Here is an 18648-nt window from a genome sequence, read left to right on the forward strand (position 1 = left end):
TAAAGGTGTACCAGACTTTATTTGGTTTCACTTCAAACAAGATGAAGAAAATTAAATCAATACCAGGTCTGAATGAATACTAAATCAGCCAACTACAAAAGGTCTTTCAAATTAACTGTTTCCATTTCTCATTAATGAATCGTCTACATTTTAATCTAAACATAATGGAATAACAGATCCTGGTGCAGCCCAAGTGAACAGAAAGTCAATGATGACAAGAACCACACTGAATCTTGAGATGCTGCAGCACAGCACTGCTGGATCCTCATGAGTGCTGACTGTCGTTTCTGCCTCCGTTCTCTGCTATGATCCTGCGTTTCTTCTCCTCTGTAGAGTCTTTGAAGACGTGGGCTCTGTAGAACTGCAGCTCTTTGATGCTCTCCTGGATGTCGTCCAGAGCTCTGACAGATAAAAGCAGACAATTATCGGCATGTTTGGATCATCTGACTTTTAAAACTCAGTTCAAATGCACCTAAATGTCTGGACTAAAAGAGTTTTCTTAAGTAGATTAGTGATGTCGATGCAGCCTTGTTTATTTTATTTTTTTACTGTTTATCAAAACAAACAACCATGTATGTAGCTTAGTTATAGTTATTATCAATATCTATTTTGTTTTACTTTTACAAAATCACAAAAATTAAATGTAAAAAAAACAAAAACATTGTCTTTAAAGGAATTGAATTTCATATTATGAAAAATAATGTCTTTTACTATGTTTTTGGATATTTATTTGGGTAACTTGAGTGTCTATTGACCCACAAACTGTGAAATAAACCCATCCAATCAGCATAAGTGTCCGTTTCAAATCTTGTGACATCACAAGTTACACTGTTGGATTTTGGGGGGGGGGGGGGGGGGTCTTATTGCATTTAAAGAGACGTACACACCAAAACGGAGCATTCAGAGAGAGCTGGTTTCTACAGGGTCACAAACCTCCTCTGGTGCTTGATTCATGTTATATTTTGACCAGAACACAGCACACACGTTTCATTAAGAACACAGTGGACTGTTTGAAAGAGTATAATATAATATGTCATTTTTTTCAAAGATGCCTTGTGATTACAGTTTAATTATGGTCATGACACTATTAACATCAATTCATGAATAATTTCATCACCTTTAAAAGAGAAGTCAATCAAAACAGAACAAACGGTGACTAAACGAAACCAAAATTAGGGTGATGCTCACCCACCCAATAGATAGATCTTAAAAGATCTTATGAAGGATAGAGATATTCAAAAAAAAGGAAATAAATTAGGAAACAAAAAGAAGGAAGCGATAAATAAGGAGGTAAGGAAATCAAATAAAAGGAGGAATATGATACGAAGTCCACATGACTCCTAGTATTTCACTTCTGGTTCTTGTTCAGAATAATAGTTTCCTCTTTAGTGCCACGCATCCTGGCCACTAAAAGCTCCAAACCCTTAATATCTTGAACAAAAATATGACCAAACTTTAAATTTGTGCATTAAAGAACTGTTGAACGAAAAGGAAATTGAAAACAAAACATTAAAAAATAATAATAATAGGAAAAACTAATGAAAATGTGAACCTATTTAACGCACAGTTTACCTGTGAGTTCCTTTCTTTTGAGGGGCCATCTTGTAATCCTCAGGAAACCACCGTCTGAAAGTACAGAACAGGAAACCATACATTTTTCTAAATCTGCCAGGACATGAGCAGAGTCAGTTTCATCAACAAGGCTAGAACAGAAACAAATCTATTGACTGAGGTTGAGTTTACCAGAGTTATTCTGCGGCTCTGTTCTACCTGTACGGCTCAGAGGACAGGTCTGAGACTTATGTGAAAATATTCAGATGTACATATACAGACACAATCTTAACACAGAACACAGCCTCATTAAAAACAGCACACACACAGTCAGAGAATGTTTTTACTAGGCTTACAGAGAATCTGTCTTTCTTTTCTTCAACTAGAGCTGAAACGATTCCTCAAATAACTCGATTACAAAAATTCATCGAGGAATTTCCGATTTTTTTTGCGTCATCAAAACTTTGGTATGAGTATAAAACCCGTTTAATGTAGCTGCAGCTACCTGCTCCTCTCTCTGACACACAGACACTTCAACACGCACGCGAGCGCGGCGCGCCCCTTTTAACTTTTAGTCAGCACACAGTTGATCCGTGATCCATACGACCCAGTCGGGAACACGTGATCCGGTCAAACGGTCGGCTTTTCTCCGTTCACTCTCTCCGTGTTTGCAGCTAACATAACGATAGCAGCGTCCTCTCACAGTCTCTGTCATAGACGTATGTCTATGGTCTCTGTAGTCTGTGAGCGCGCTGAATGCACGCGCTGCAGGAGCAGACAGAGAAACACCTTAATTAAGCAAAAGTATGATTTATTCGATTACTCGATTAATCGACGGGATATTCGATAGAATACTCGATTACTAAAATATTCGATAGCTGCAGCTCTATCTTCAACAATAATCAGCCATGAGAAAGATCAATGAGAATTTTGCCATCCATAACTGTTGTACTTAGCTGCCTGATGAGCCTTTTTTGTTACTTTAACACCACATGGGTTTAAGGAAATGCACTATATGTTGCTGTCTCCCATCCATAATAGCACTCCAGCTGTAGCAACATCTCATCACACTCGCATACAAAAAACACTTCACATGTATATGTTAGTACATCTCTATAAATTTTTCAAATTTAAGATTTTTTATAAATTACGTGTTCCACGAGCATGCCTCCACCCCAGGTTCCTAGGAGGAGACTACGTAGTGCAGACACTGTTCCCTTTAGCAATAAATGGAATGATGAACAAGAGGAACGGAGGATGAATGTCACTGTACGGTGACAAGATTTGGGGTGAAGGGGTTTCCCCCTTTGCCCCTGTTGAGTCATCAGCATTCAGGTATGTAAAATGCATTATTGAGGTGTTTTTTTGTTTGTTGATCTATCCTTATTCAAAAAAAGAGCAAAGTTTATTTTTTATAAATGAAGGGGAAAAGAATGATCCTTATCCTAGTTAACAGAACACTGTTGAAAGCCTAAATAGGTAGGCTCATTTTTGTTTTTGGAATATTTGTTGTTTTTCTGACTCTACAAAAAATATGGGAAAAGAAATGATGACAGGTGGGACAGGCTCAATAAACGAAACGGGAAATGTACCAGAAACAATGACTGTGAATCAGCACCCACTTTTAGTATATACATCAGACAGACACAGACACAGAGAGAGGGACATGAACACTGGCCTGCACAGCTCCTTGATGGTGCTGACATCAATGATCCTGTAGTGAAGGTGGTACATAAACTGGGGCATGTACTTGTCCAGGAACCTTTTGTCTGCGTGCACTGAATTTCCTGCAGGAGGACAACAATAAGACACCTCTGTAGAGTCAGTTGTATTACAGAAAGGGCTGCTGGTTTTAAAAAGCCACGCACCAGCAAGAGGACACTGTCCAGGGGGGGTGTGCAGTCTGATGAAGGACAGGAACTCGTACTCGGCTTGTTCCAGGCTGATCTTACTGTCCCGCACAGCCTGGGTCAGTCCTGACTGAGACACAAATGCAGTTTTATACAGTTTTAAGGTTAAGTTATAACATAATGGACATTTCTCTTTATTGCGATGGTTGCTTCTGTTGTTTAATTAGTGGGCCAATACACATCTGATTCCACTGCTTAGCTTTCTTTATGCCATATTATAATATGTCTCATGTATCATGGACAAAACTCCTAAACATTTTACACAGATATCATTGACAGGATGGGCTAGGGAGGGTCTGAGTTTTTGATGGTCATATCCCAGCTTGGGATATGACCATAAAGCACTTCTATCTATCTATGGTCCCATTCTTCGCCCGTTTGAGCAGAGCTTACCTTCCCATGATGCTCCTGGCACCACTCTGACATCCCATCCAACAGCTTGTCTGGCTGCTTGATGATCAGGTTGGGACCCTGCAGACAGAAAACATTTTTTTTTATTATTATGATTACTTCTTTTTTTAGGACTGGTAGAAGACTACTTTTTTATGGGGTTTTCATGTACATGTTAAATACCTCAGCCACAATTTTCAGGTCAGAGTCGGTGATGATGCAGGCCATCTCAATGATCTGATCCTTCTCTATGTCCAGGCCTGTCATCTGTCACACACACACACACACACACACACACACACACACACACACACACATACATACTTGTGTATAAATGCATAGATGGGTTCACAACAGCGACAGTATGCAGAGTCAATCTAAAAATAATCCTGGGAAAAGTATATAAAAGAATAAAAGTTTATAAAAGTTCCAGTTTCTGAAATTAGAAACAAGTGGTGGATAATAGAAAACGTGATGCAGCAGATTTCTGAGCCCAATGTGTGACACAGTTCAAACTCTGCATGCAGCTGCGCAGTTACACAGTCACACGCAGACATGTAACTTCACACGGCTGTTACTGTTGTTCTTGTGCATGCATGTAGGGACTTCACTGTTATTGTAGGTTTCTCTGAACATCATCTGGTTGGCACAAGCTAACTTACACAAACATGCAGAACCGGACTCAGCCCTGAGACTTACCTCCAGGTCCACCCAGACCATCCTCTGAGACATAGCTGTGGACGACATGCTGATTCTTCGGAACCCGTTAACTTTGAATCTTGAACCGAAACGTGAAATAACACCGGGACCTGTTTCTGCTGCCGTAAACCGGTTTTTGTCAGGACTTGAAGTCGCACTTTTCTGTAAAATTGTCCCACAAAGTGTATGATGTGCTACCTTAGAGCACCGGATGACAAACTGTCTCCTCCAACAAAACTGCGAAAGAACCCACGCTGCTGTCCGTGAATACACCGGCATCCCCAGGCTGACTTCCGATCTCAACTGTCGCAAATACAACAAACGGTACCCAACTGCAGCCGCTGATGCAGTACATACAACGCCTCCTACAAGCCACGCCCAACTAATGTGTTAGATTAGATCTGATTGGATCAGGGGATTCTAGGGGCCGTGGTTCTTGCACGCGGCTGCAGCTAAACCCTTCTCTACGTTTCTCCAACGTCCCCTCACTTAAACTCTTCAGGAAAAAACACAGATAAATGATTTAAAAAAATAAATAAATAATAATAATAATGAAGCTCTTCACAAAGAAATTAGGTCTAGTAGTAATTATCGACACTGCCGCCAGGTGGCGGTAAAGTTTTGTAATCTTTGTTTACACTCCTCATTGGCTCACAGAGGAAGACTAAGGTCGCCCCAGGTAGCCTGTGAGCTGTAATGCTAACTTTAACATTAGTCGGTGCTTTGCTCTGTCGTCGCAGATATCTGTAGTCAGCATGAAGTCAACTTTGAGCTTTCAGCATTCGTTGCGGCTAGCTTCACTTGTTTGACAGCACCAAGAGCCAAGATGTTCTCCTCCGTGTATGCTGGCTAACATGTTAATAACGCTGTGCTACGTCTACCTGTGGGTGCGCTTTCACAAGTGTTACTCGGTGCTGATCCGGAACAGTCTGTTCAGACTCAACAGCAGCCGCTTCGGCTTCAGCTTCAGCCTCTGCTCCGGCCCAGCCTCAGCACGGCAGACCGGACCCCGCTGCCCCGTCCGCAGGCAGCCCAGCCCGCCGTCATCCGAGGAGGAGGAGGAGCGGGTCTTCCTGCAGCTGGGGGACAAGGCCGTGTATGTCACAGAGCCGCAGGTCAGTGAGAGAGCCTGACTTCAAACACCACATATCACTGTGTGGATGGAGGATACTGCAGGCCTGACACAGGCCGTTTACATTCAGCCCCACCACTATGCTTTACATTATTGTAATGCAACACATTGTTCTTGAAATGACAAAGTCCCTGTTCTATCTTCCATGTGTAGGGAGAAACAGAACAGCATTCACTATTGATGGATAATGTATTTTTAGAAAGCACAACATTTCTTCACTTGCAAACTTGGCACAGGACAGAAGGGACAATGTGAATGTAATGAATAGAAGGGAGGGAGCAAAAGAAGAGTGACTTTGACATGAATGGATGTGTAAATGAAATCAGTAAATGTTCATTTGAAATTACTGTTATTATGATTTATAATCAGGAATTACATCAGTCAGGGGATGCTAGACCCTTATTAGCATTAGCCCCTTTGAGATGTACTGTCTAGTTTCCAAAAGTGCCAACAGAATGAACACAAAAAAGAAATAGCACAGGAAAAACAAATAACACAAAGTAAAGATTACACATATTATTTGCTCCTATGTGACTCAAATCTGATATTTTAATGAATAATCGCATGAAATCTGATCTTTTCAGTCAGATTTGTTCCACTATCATTTCTGGATCCAAATCCGACACATGGGATCTTTTACCGTGTGACCTCAGTCTGAATGTATGCGACTTTGAAGCCACTCGCTGGCAGCACAGGAGAGAAGGGCAGCTTACATTACCAACCATGTGAGAGACCAAAGCGTTCAACTTGACCTTCATTCATTTGTTTTCAACTTCAATCTGCTTTACAGCAAAAGGAAATAAAAACGCAACTCAAACACAAGGCCCCACACACGTCAAGTCAGGCGTGCAAGGAGGGGCAGTAATGTAGGTCAGTGCTTTGTGGCCCTCCGCTGATTGCTACCTCACGTCTACACGGCCTACTCGGCTCGTTTGTGTATGTTTGGCTGCACTGGTGGTGTTTGTTTCGCTGTGGACATGCCTGGCATGAAGCGTTTGATTCATGTGTAAAAATCTGAGATCAGCACAAACTCAGATATTTCTTTCAAGGCCTTGCTGATCACGGCCGAACAGCTGGAAAAAAAAAAAAACAGCTGGTCAATCAGTGAGTCTCTGAAATATTCTTGTGTTACATCTTCTCCACACATTTACAAAGTGGAGCTGCGCACATCTTTTAACTTTAAGTCTGTTTAACCGCTGGATTATTCAAACTCTTTGCATAAATCATAAGATGCTTTTTAAGTTGACTATCCGCAGGGCGCTGAATAGCCGAGCAGTTACGGTGCTCGCCTCATGTACAGAGCCTTTTGTCAGCATTACAGCAGCCGTGTGTTCAAATCCGACCCCGGGCCCGTTGGGTGCATGTCCTCCCTCACTCTCTCCTCCAAACATCTCCTTCAGGCAAAAAGGACCCAAAAAAAAAAACAATTAAAAAAGAAGCAGCTTGCTCATGGTTGGCACACATCTTTGTGTTATTCTCTATTCTCTTCAGTTACCTATTTGTCCGACAGAGCCACCACAGATTTTTTTCTAATTGCATCCAGTGTCTTTCTCTGTTTTCTTTTTCAAAATATGCAAAATGAATCAACATCTAAATCTTTGCAAGTGGAACCTGAGGCAAACAGATGTGTGTACAATACCACCCGCTACTTCTCATGCACTTGAAATTGCATTCATTTCCCTCAAGGTGGTGCAAGGTTTGAACTGTTATCTCAGTTTAGGTTTTTTTTTTGCAGAGCCACATTTTGTCATCAATCAATCTTTATTTATCAATCAATCACAAATATTTTCAGTCTTCACTCATCTTCACGACCCGTCGGCTCCAGTAGTTCAGTTTCTTTCTGTGCGTGTGTCTGCCGTAATCTCTCCTCTCCACAGAGTCCGCATGACCTGACTGTGACTCTCACTAACTACTAATCTCTGTAACAAGCTTGTAGTGCTGTGAGTTACTAGCAGCCGTCTGTCTCTGTTCTGTGCCGTCCACAGGCATGCGATGACCTCAGCAAATGGACTGTGCTGCTGGGCTCCTCTCTGCTTTGTGGTCCTCGAATAGAAGACATTTCATTCATCATTGAGGCTACAGGACACAGAGTGGGCTACACATCTGCTCACACATCCAATAAGAAAGTAGGCACCACACATTGACCACCAACCAGAAGCATGAGTCTCCTTTAACACTAAACTCTGTGCCCACAGAAGCATTTGTTTGATGTGGTTATTCCATGACGTAGCACTGACTATGTTTTATCCAATAGCTAATGTTTGCATGTGCTGATCACAAGAGAGAACTCGTGGATCTGCCACAGACAGAGACCTTTTAGAGAGAAGGCTGAGCCAAAAAACCCGACATGAGCAAAGGATGCTCCCTACAAATTTCAAATACTGAAATATGGTATTTTCAATTAAATTCAGGCATCACTCAGCAAGTAAAGGACATGTAACAAATAGCAATATGTTGCACATGAAATGTCCCTCACAGGCCCACTTACACACACACACACACACACACACACACACACACACACACACACACACACACACACACACACACACACACACACACACACACACACACACACAGTGTCAGCCCCACAAGGAGATCAAAAGTGAGTAAAACGAAAAGTTTTAAAGAGTAATTGTTTGACTAACACGTGTTAGAAATAGTGAACTCTCTTTTTAAACCTTGAATCACCTTAATTGCTTTTTCTCTACATCTTTTCACCCTATTGTAATAAAACCACAGCTGACATGCCAACACATGTTTTGAGATGCCAACACACCCTTGACCCATAGAAACAAAAAAAATCTGAACTATCCGTCTTTTGCTCTGAACACGGCAGCATTGTGTTGAATGAAACAAACCCAAACTTCAGTTCTGACAAAGAGCTGGGACCGACTAAGGGTGTAAACATAAACGTGTTGGTATTGTCTGCATGTATCCTAACTGTACTAAAAAAAAAAAACTGTGTATACGTTAGTGCCATTTCAACAAAGTCAGACACGTGCTTCTGCAAACATGTAACTTTACTCTCCCGTGTTTGTGCTGGAACAAGAACAATATCACATTTACACGCGTCTCAGTCATTTAGTGTCTGTGTTTGCTCAGGTGTTCATGTTAGTGTGTCGATGGGACTTTGCTAACACATGCTGTGTGTTATTGTGTGCAGGTGCTGAAGTGGTCAGACTACTGTCTTCCTCTGGCCTGTAGCCCTGGGACCCCGTTTCGGGCGGTGGCTCAGGCCAGCGTGGACAACTTCAGTCGACTGGGGGTCGCGTTTATAGAAGATCGCCTTCAGCTGGACGATGGACTCCTGCCTTCAAAGATAATCCGTAAGTTTCCTTTTTTATTTTTATTTTTGTTATTTATATATATATAGGCGGTATATGGATTTTATTTAGTTTTTCAAAATTACTGAACAGAAAAATCCCAACATTGCAGGACAAAACACACAGACAGACAAAAAAAAATAAAAAAAATGTCTTTTTTATAAATGTGTCTTTACTCTACCCTGATTCTGTTGTAAAATCTTAGATCACCAAGAACCTCAAGCGCTGAACACTGACACCGATGTAAAAGTGTAAAAACGTACAGTTCCAAGAGAGTCTGGCTCAAAAGGCATCAGAAGTCTCTTCACAACGCATGTTAAAATACTTGTTTACAGCCTGGTTGGGAAAAAAAAGATTTTGGTCTGAATAGTTCCTGTCTTCATCAGCACACGCCGTACGGAGCTGAAGTTTTTACCGGTACATTTGGACTGGAAGAAGGATATGATCATGAGTTGTGTGTGATTAGGAGCATGTCTGTCAGCATGCTGTAGCTTTATGTCAGGAGGCTTATGGCCCAAATGTTTAATGTTTAAGCTGAAATCCAAACATCTAAAAGTCAGCCTCACAAGTCCAGCCAACATGATTAGCTGTATGTGACCTCTTTCTTCTTTCTTTAATGTTGGGTTGCAACTAGTGTTACAGGAACCTTAGACCATTCCAGTCCATTTATAAGGGGAAGCAAAATGTCTCGTTTTTTATAGATTAACCTGTTTTCTCTAAATAATTCTTGGCTCATGATGTATAATAGTATAAATATCAACTTATTCATACTTTTGATGTAGTTCTGGTAAAAATCAATCTTCAAAGTGTGAACATGAAGAAATCAACCCGACATAATAATGGAGGCAGCACATCCTTCTTTTAAGACTTTCAATGGCTCCAAGAAACGTCAGTCATCTGCACAGTCACATGTTATTGGCCGTTAGAACAGGGGGGGGGGGCACCTTCTTCCAACACTCTCTCACTCACCAGCTTTTACAGGGCTGTTACGAGGCGTCAGCGAAACAGCAGAGGTAAACTCGAAGCACTCTGTGGATCTTTATGGATGTCATGTGTTGATGAAATCTTTTCCTGGATTGAAATCATGTGGACCCATTTGTGCTGGAATATTACGATCAGGAGAGTACAGTTAATCATTTAATGGTAGGTTAGAATATGTTTTGTCAGTTGTGGTTGAACTCAAATAAGAGTAGGAAACAATGAGTGCAGAAAAACAACAAAAAAATTAAACTAAAGTTAGGAAAACTTGACAAATTAGGCTCGACTATGTAATTCATTACCGGGGACATACCTATGAAATAGTACAGTGTCCCTAAACCGCAAACAACATATAACATAACGCATCTAATTAACCACATGTGCTCATAGTTTAGGAAATCCAAAAGCAACATACCACAAAAAGCTGCAGTGAGCTGTATTCAATAAGAGTGTGTTGAGTGCTGAGCAGCTAACAGACAGCATTGCTGATGCCGGAAATATGATGGGTGAAAAATGTATGTGATCAGATTTGACTAATGTTTGTTGTTTTTTTTGTGTGTGTGTCACTAGCTGTCCTCCTCAAAGAATCCACCCTCAGTGAGTTACTGGAGAAGCAGCGTCCAAAGACTGACAGGTCACCGTGCGTGTGTAAACCCTCTCCTGAGCCTTCACCTCATCACCTGTCAGCTGACTACCTGTCCCATCAGTGCCGCAAAGGCAGCCTGCTCCTCCCTCCAGAGGCAAAGAGAAGGTTAGAGGAGAGGCGAGGGTCCGAGCCGCTACGTGGCACCCAGGAGCCGGGACCTGTAGGTGAGCCCGAGGACCATTCCTTAGGGAACCACCGACACATGGAGGGCCATGGACACCACCTGCATCTGTCCAGCTGCAACGAGTGTTTGGAGCTGGAGAACAGCACCATCCTGTCGGTGAAATACGCCTCAGCTGAGAATATACCGGACCTCCCTGATGATGATTCTGTGGGGCTGGACAGCGGGGATGAAAGTGCGGATCTAGATGAAGCCAACGGGCTTTCCGGTCACAGCAACAATGACTGTAACAGCAAACCGCCAAATGTTCTGGTGTTCACAGGGGAGTGTCAGGACCGCTTTCAGGCCCTCAGTCAGCTTCTATACGAGTGTGTCAACATGGAAAACTACACTATCTACCCCCTGCTGCCTCAGCAGGCTCTGACCGACCCCTGGATGGAGAACACCAGGCTCCTCGTCCTGGCAGAGGAGGAGCCTCTGACCCCCCAGCTACAGACCCGCTTTCTCACATACCTAAGCCAGGGGGGCAGGGTCCTGGGGCTGTCGTCCACCCTGTGCCCCGCAGGCCTATGTCTGGAGGACAGGCAGAGGCAGCTCGGGCAGATCAGCAGGCTGAGTTTCACCCGGGAGGACAGCACAGAGCTGGAGCTGAGCGTGCTGGCCAGCAAGAAGGTCTTCATCAGGGACAGTCAAGGAGGAGGGGAGGTGGAGCTGTGGGGGGAGCTGAAGGGGGACGTCCCTCATCAGAGAGACATGGTTATAGTCAGGGTGACCCACGGAAGAGATGGCGGGGAGGCTGTCCTGTGTCAGGTAAAAAAAACACGAGACGTCATTAACTGATGGGGGAAATGTACATGAAGGTTAAACACTATTTTCAAAGTGGCTGATAAGTGTGTGTTTGTATATTTTATTGAATGCCGTTTAAGAAATTAAAATGTATTTAAAACAACCATGATGTCTGAATATATTGAATGAAACTTTGAATATATGCCATGGAAGTCTATGATCTTTTTTAAGCTGACTTCTCCATTAGACTCCAATGTTTGGTTGAACATTACTTAGAATCAGTAAAAATGTTCCAATAATCAAACTATGATACATTCCAACGTATTCGCATCATTTTGAGTGCGAACAGCAGCTTAATAAAAATATTGTGAAGTTCTATAAAGTATTGGTAGATTTCAGCTGATGTCACTTTTTGCTAAATGAGCGTAATCAGCTGGGTGTCTGTTCAATGACGGTGGATAGAGAGATTTGAAATCAGCTTCCGTTCAATATGTTCAGACATCGTTGTTGTTAATAATAACATTCATATAAAGTTTATCCTGTGCTCTCCCAAAACTTACAACGAGGCAACTTCAATAATAATAATAAAAGTCAAACGTGAGGGGGGGGGGGGGGGAGGGGAGGGGGGGGGGCAGCTGTTCCTAGTTTGAGTGAGTCCTAAGGATGTTTGTATGATTAAAAACAACTGTTCCTGTTCTTACTGCTGCGGCAATGTTCATTTGGTCAGAACCCAGTGACCTACTGTATGTGTGGATGAATGTGTCATCATGTAAAACTCACTGAAACACAGTCCCAGGTTCTTCTTCCATTGAACTCACTGCACCAGCCTCACTCCTGTCCAGCATGGGAGTCGACTTTGGATCTCTCTCCTACCACACAAGACACATCTCAAAACACATCTTTTTAAAGTAGCACAGTCAGTCTGATCCTTCTCCATCAGGTCTCATCGATCCTCCACGTCCTGGACATTCCTTTTTTTTTTTTTAATGTTCGTTTTGTCAACGTGTTGCTACTTTGATGTTTCTATCTCTGCTCTGTAAGCTGACCTTGAGAGTTAGGAAAGGCGCCTTCAAATTAAACATTTTATTATTATTATTATTATTATTTGAACTGAAATGATTCTGAACACGTTTAGAATAATCTTCAGATGCTTCTGCACAAAATAAGACTAAACATTTTTTTTTTTTTTTTTAAAGATGCGCTTGAAATGTCGATGACCAAAATGTTTGACCACCTCCACCATGTGTGAGCGAACATGCAGAGTGGAAAAACACGCACAGGCTCACTGCTAAAACAGAACCTCATACATACATATACATGGATAAATGGATTATATATACTGTACTGTATGTTAATATGCTCTAGTTATTATATATACACTGTGCTGTGTAATGTATTTTATAGACTGTATATGTATTTACTCTACTTTAGATAGATAATGCACTCTTAGAATAAAGTGGACTTTTTGTATAGTACTGTGTATAAAGTGTACTGTGCAGTTTGTACAGGTGTATACTGAGCTATAGTCATATACTGTAATGTTAGTACAGGCAAACACTGTACTGATATCCTGTTATAGACGTATACCTGTTTTATGATCGAGTCCACTGTACTGTTTGTGTTGGTTTATTGTGTATAGGTATGTACTGTGCAGTTTGCAGGTACACATACTCTATATACTCTACTGTTTGTATAAACGTGTCGTGTATTCCCGTCTGCAGGTGCACCTGGAGGTCTCTCCTGACTCCCAGCATGTGACGTCAGAGGGTTTTAAAGACCTGAAGGTGAACAATGCTCTGCGATACGAAGTCCTGACAGAGATCCTCTCCTCTCTCGGCCTCAGCTGTGAGCTCAGCCAGACTCCGGCCCCCAGCCCCGTCCACCTGCTGACCACCTCACAGGTAACACCTTTTCCTTTTCTTTTTTTTTTTTCTTTTTTTTTTAGTCAGGCCGATTAAGACGGACGGAGATGATCAGATCTCTGCCTGACATACAGCGACGGAGTCTGTCTTAGGGATCAAATGTTAAGATGTATTTTGAATTGACGCTGCTGCAACACAGAGAAGAAAAAAAAAAAACGTTTTTTCGGTGCTGCTCTGAATTGTTCCCTCTTTAAATGAAACATAAATGCTTCACAGAAATATAAGCTTGTTTTTTCAAACAAGTTAGACATCGCTCGGCTTGTCCACTGACACACACAACAGATCGGTCAAACACATGCAGCGTGTTGTGTTTATTTAAGTTAATTTTCTGAGCAGCAGCCCACACGTGTTCTTCATGCAGCACATGTGGAAACAATCTGTGGTCTTTTAATGTATGGAAATATATGATGATGAATGCAGCAGATGTTTGATCAGACTCAGTGACAACAGCCTGAAACGCTCAGCGAAAAACGTGCGTTTGATCAGTGGAAAAGTTTAAGCTTCACTTTGTCCTGTAGCTGTCAAAGAAGTCGAAAAAAACATCCACTAATAATTCCAGATTGTATGAAAATAATTGTTCAAAAGGTCTAACTTTAAAGTTTATTCAAACAGAATTCACATTTTTATAAGTGAGTCTCCATTGCTGTTGCACTTTGATCAATAACCACAGAGAGGAGAAGGCAACAAGCTTTTAATGAAGCGTGGCACGTTCTGATCGACATTCTCCTAATGAAGTATTCCAGAAAAACAACATTATGCAATCCACTACAGGACAGAACAAACCACAACATAACCTAAATGATATCCAGGGTTTCTATCTCTATCTATGTTTACATGGACAGACATAATCAGGATAAAAGCCTCATCATAAGAAAATGCTTGAGTGAAGTTCAAATTCCAAATTTGAATGATTTCAATTAGATTCATAAATTTGGCATAATGTAAACATGCTATGCTAAACAGCTAATGATATATACATAAAAAATCTGTGTAAGAAAATACAAAGGGAGACCTGCAAATTTCCACATTCTGGGAGCAATTTGGGGGTTGAGTGTCTTGCCCAAGGACACATCGGAAATGTTGCTGCAGGAGCTGGGGATTGAACCCTCGACTTTCCAGTTAAGAGACGACGACTCTACTTACTGAGTCAGCGCCGCCAAAAAAATTGTTGAAGACATCTCACTATAATCCACATTAAATGTTTGTGCTTTTTGAGATTTCAAGTTTTCAAATCACTTTTTTTTTTTTTTGGTAAATCTTTTAAAATAACTCAAACAATATAAGATGGAGATGGAACCTTCATATCGAGCTCTTTACACATTGTTGCCTCGACATTGAAACAAAAAAACAAGTACCGGTAATCATTTCAAAACAAAAACAGTCTCTCCTTCGCACTCTTAGTAATGCAGTGTTTCTCAATCAATAAACAAAGAATTGAATTATTAAACTGATTTTTTTTCCCTTGAGCAATAAAAAAATGTGATCTTTAAGAATAGCATGTAATAGCAGATTTAATTTTCCTCTCAGTTTATCAGTAAAGTATACCAATAGGATACCTGCAGTAGTGGAAAATAACCAGTAGGTGGAGTCAAAGCTCCACACTCCATTACACTAAAGTAAGAATTCCACCTTTAAAAACTATATGATATATTTAATCCATCAATTATCAGTTTCTATTTTTATTTTGCCAATTCATACTAAATGTTTCTTGAAGAGCAGAAAGAACAGGTCTTCACCCTGCTCTTTGTTATTTTATTTAATCCACAATGAGCACAGTACTTGGCATTATTTAGTTAAAAAAAAACTAAAACGTATCCTACAGAAAACGAGCAGATCCTCGAGGCTCGTGTTAAATAAAATCATCAACTAAGACTGTGCCGTGCTGCGGACAGAGGGAGATGTTCTGCCTTCATTAGTGAGACGAGTGGGAGAATTACATGCAGCAAAGGAGACACGGGTGGGATTTGAACCCTGGCTGCCCGCTTTGAGGACTTTAGCCTCTGTACATGTCTTTGAGCACTGACCCTATCAGAAGCTCTGATGAAGAAGACAGGTTGCATTGGATGTTTTTTAATACTCAAAATAAGAACATGAAATAACTTTAAATCCCTAAAGCAGTAACATTTCACTCACATTTTAATGCAGCCGTAAAATGAATATAAAAATATGACAGGGAACAAGTGCATCACGTCTCAGAGCTTCAGATTCAAACAATTAAATGTCTTTTCTTTCATCTTCCTAAAGAGAAGCCTTAGCCTCGTAATGTTACCAACATTGTGAAAACATACAGATCTTATTCACTCACTGATTTAGATTACTGTACTCTTACTGTAATTACGGCTTGTTATTCCTTCAACACATGAGTTCTATTCTGCTCAGCTACACACACACACACACACACACACACGTGGGTGGCTGTGGCTCAGTGGTAGAGTCACTCTTAACCTTAAGGTTGGGGGTTTGATCCCCAGCTCCTGCACACCCTGTCAGAGTGTCCTTGGGCAAGACCCTGACCCCCAAATTGCTCCTTGTGCAGCATCAGCAGCGAGTGAATGTGTATGATTGGCTTAGTTAATACTAATGCTTTTACTTAATTAGTTGATGCTGACCCTTTACAAAGCAGCCTCTGCCGTCACTGTGTGAATGTGGCGTTGATGGGTATGTGGGACCTGCAGCGTTGAAGCCCTGATGTAGTCAGAAGACTAGAAAAGCGCAATACAAGCTGATGTCCATTTAATATGTAACATTTACAAACAACACGCGACTCTCCTGCTCGTGTCTCACAGTGGGAGAAAATATCATGGATTTGGAATGTCAGCACACCGCTAACATTTTAGTCCTAACTCGTCTCATTATGGAAAACAATTATGGGGGGGGGGGGGTCTCCTTAGCTAACACAGTCATATCAATGCTACGAGTAGCTCAACAGAATCACAGCATCAACTAAAGAGCGGAGGACAACAGACCGACGAACAGAAAACTTCTACTATACTGCAGCCCTTTAAATGTCTGACGGCAGTCGCGTGCATTCAGTCACCGTGCAGCAGTCACAGGACGGACGTCACTCCCCCCTCTGATGTGCTTTGGGTGAATTCTCTGGAGAATATCCTGCTGGGTTCTCACATCAGCTCAATCGGACTCGTTGTTGAAACGGTTCAAATCTGAACTTGGCCCTTCGCTGTATGCCATCCCTCACTCCCAGCCTTTCCCGTCCCTCTTCAGCTCCTGACGTTTTTCTCGCAGTATTGGGGCAAAAAAAATCAAGATCAACTTTTCAGCCCAGAGTTGAAGCGACGTCACTCTAGCAGATTAGTTTTTCACGAGTTTAAAGGCTCCTCTGAGAGGTGACTGCATCAGGGACGCGTAACATAGCAACATCAGTGTTATTGTAATGTTTGTCACCCTGCTGAGATGGATGAGCTCCTGGACTAACAGGGAGACCCTGAACACATCACATCCTGTTAGTTCTGCTGAAGATGACTTCATGTTAATGTCACTCCTGATTACATTCAATATTTCAGACAGTTAGTGAATAATAGAATTGTGTGTGTGTGTGTGTGTGTGTGTGTGTGTGTGTGTGTGTGTGTGTGTGTGTGTGTGTGTGTGTGTGTGTGTGTGTGTGTGTGTGTGTGTGTGTGTGTGTGTGTGTGTGTGTGTGTGTGTGTGTGTGTGTGTGTGTGTGTGTGTGTGTGTGTGTGTGTGTGTGTGTGTGTGTGTGTGTGTGTGTGTGTGTGTGTGTGTGGGGCCTTAGGTTAGAAAGCTGAGTATTAAAGACAAACGGAACAGAGTGGACAGCTGCCTGATTAAACCATTACTTAACATCAAGTGTTTCTACATTTGTAATAAAAACTGATCCTGATACACAAACCCAGACAAAACACCCGTATATATACAGTATTATGCAGTTATGATGCCAAAGTGTGTGCAGACCCCTGACTTTGAGATATCAGCAAATACCACCACTGCTCTGCTTCCAAACACTTCTGGATCGTTGCTGCTGGGAGACCCTCCTTACTCCAACTGCTACAACTCTTAATACCCATCGAAGTTTTCACTTTTAAAATGTAAATGTTGATCAGTCCCCATTTTTATCATCATCATTTTAAATGTCATTCTTAGACCTGTTCATTTAAACAGGTCTAATAGACGCTATGATCAGTCTATTATCATTACTTTACTGTTTCTGTTGAAATGACTCGGTGTTCTGGTCCTTCTGTGTGTCAGGAGGTCAGGTCTGTGTTCCTGCGCTGGCTGCAGACGTGTGCTGATCCAAACGGCCTGGTCACCAAAGTGTCCAAAGCTCCCCTCAGGATCGTGTCCTGCTCTGATCTTCCGGGTGGTTCTGGCCTTCCCGAGGACTCTCTGATCCTGGTCACAGACTCGCCACCATCTCAGAGCTGGGCCCACTTCAATATGGAGACCTACACACAGAACCTGAAAACCAGAGTACTGGGTCACACCCTGCTGTATGCGGAGGTGGTCACCTCCACCATGGACCTGCTGGAAGGGTAAGAAACACATTCTGAGTTCTGTTTGAAAACGTGCTGACGTGTCACAACACCTCACTGATTCACTCCGGGACCTTTTTCGGCAGACTTTCCCTCCAGTCGTTTGAACGTGTGTGTTCACTCACGCTCCCTCACAGCCGGAGACACACGAGGTGAAATAGAACTGTAACGTTCCTCCTTACAGTTCTTTCTAAGGGCGCTTTACGACACTCAGTCTGTATACCAGCACAGTGTCCCAGATGTATTGAATTTGGAATTTTAGTAAATGTTTAATCATACATGTGGAACTGAGGTGGGGTTTTTTATCCAACACACACACACACACAGACTCACACAGTGTGCAGGGGGACACGGAGGCTGGAACAGATTATACTGCTGGCTGACCTGAGTCCAGCCGAGCAGGTCAGTCTAATAGAGTCTTTGTTTGGAGCTCACATGTGGGTGGAGCGGGCTCTGAGGCTGCAGGTGGGAACAATTAAAAGTGTCATAAAGTTTGAAAAATGGCTGCTGGAGCAGAGCTGAGCTGATTGGAACAGACACTGTTGTCATTAAGCTTCCACACAAAGCTAACCCCCAACCCGTGCTGCTAATATTTGACTTTCCAGATGTTTCTGTGGAGCGGCTTGATTAATGTTATTATGTAGGAATGCTTGTTTTATTTTCTGCTGCACATGTGTTG

At 42.1% G+C, this 18648-nt stretch overlaps 2 protein-coding genes across 6 annotated transcripts in view; one reads left to right on the forward strand and one right to left on the reverse strand.

The window, feature by feature from the left end:
• smfn (small fragment nuclease) lies at positions 1-5568 on the reverse strand. Of its 4 annotated transcripts, XM_079355333.1 has the most exons (8): positions 4749-4813; positions 4551-4666; positions 4035-4118; positions 3855-3932; positions 3420-3531; positions 3230-3338; positions 1573-1626; positions 1-401 (listed from the first exon to the last, which is right to left on the reverse strand). In XM_079355333.1, exons 2-8 carry the CDS (start codon positions 4596-4598, stop codon positions 266-268), a joined length of 621 nt encoding a protein of 206 aa, XP_079211459.1. In that variant the 5' UTR covers positions 4599-4666; positions 4749-4813; the 3' UTR covers positions 1-265. The 4 variants fall into 4 exon arrangements, with proteins under 4 accessions (XP_079211459.1, XP_079211460.1, XP_079211458.1 ...); XM_079355334.1 differs by lacking the exons at positions 4551-4666; positions 4749-4813 and adding an exon at positions 5432-5568; XM_079355332.1 differs by lacking the exon at positions 4551-4666 and having other exon boundaries at positions 4749-4967.
• Positions 5027-18648, forward strand: part of hlcs (holocarboxylase synthetase (biotin-(proprionyl-CoA-carboxylase (ATP-hydrolysing)) ligase)) — a 26369-nt gene continuing 12747 nt past the window's right edge. The window contains exons 1-6 of one of the 2 annotated variants that reach the window (XM_079355329.1): positions 5031-5665; positions 7668-7808; positions 8849-9011; positions 10557-11563; positions 13261-13440; positions 17686-17969. In XM_079355329.1, the coding sequence (XP_079211455.1) occupies positions 5393-5665; positions 7668-7808; positions 8849-9011; positions 10557-11563; positions 13261-13440; positions 17686-17969 (2048 nt within the window). In that variant the 5' untranslated portion in view covers positions 5031-5392. Of the gene's footprint in view, positions 5666-7667; positions 7809-8848; positions 9012-10556; positions 11564-13260; positions 13441-17685; positions 17970-18648 lie in introns of both variants that reach the window. The other variant, XM_079355330.1, reaches the window with a different exon arrangement.

The sequence above is a fragment of the Symphodus melops genome, assembly GCF_947650265.1.
Source record: "Symphodus melops genome assembly, chromosome: 11".
Taxonomy (NCBI): Eukaryota; Metazoa; Chordata; class Actinopteri; order Labriformes; family Labridae; genus Symphodus; species Symphodus melops.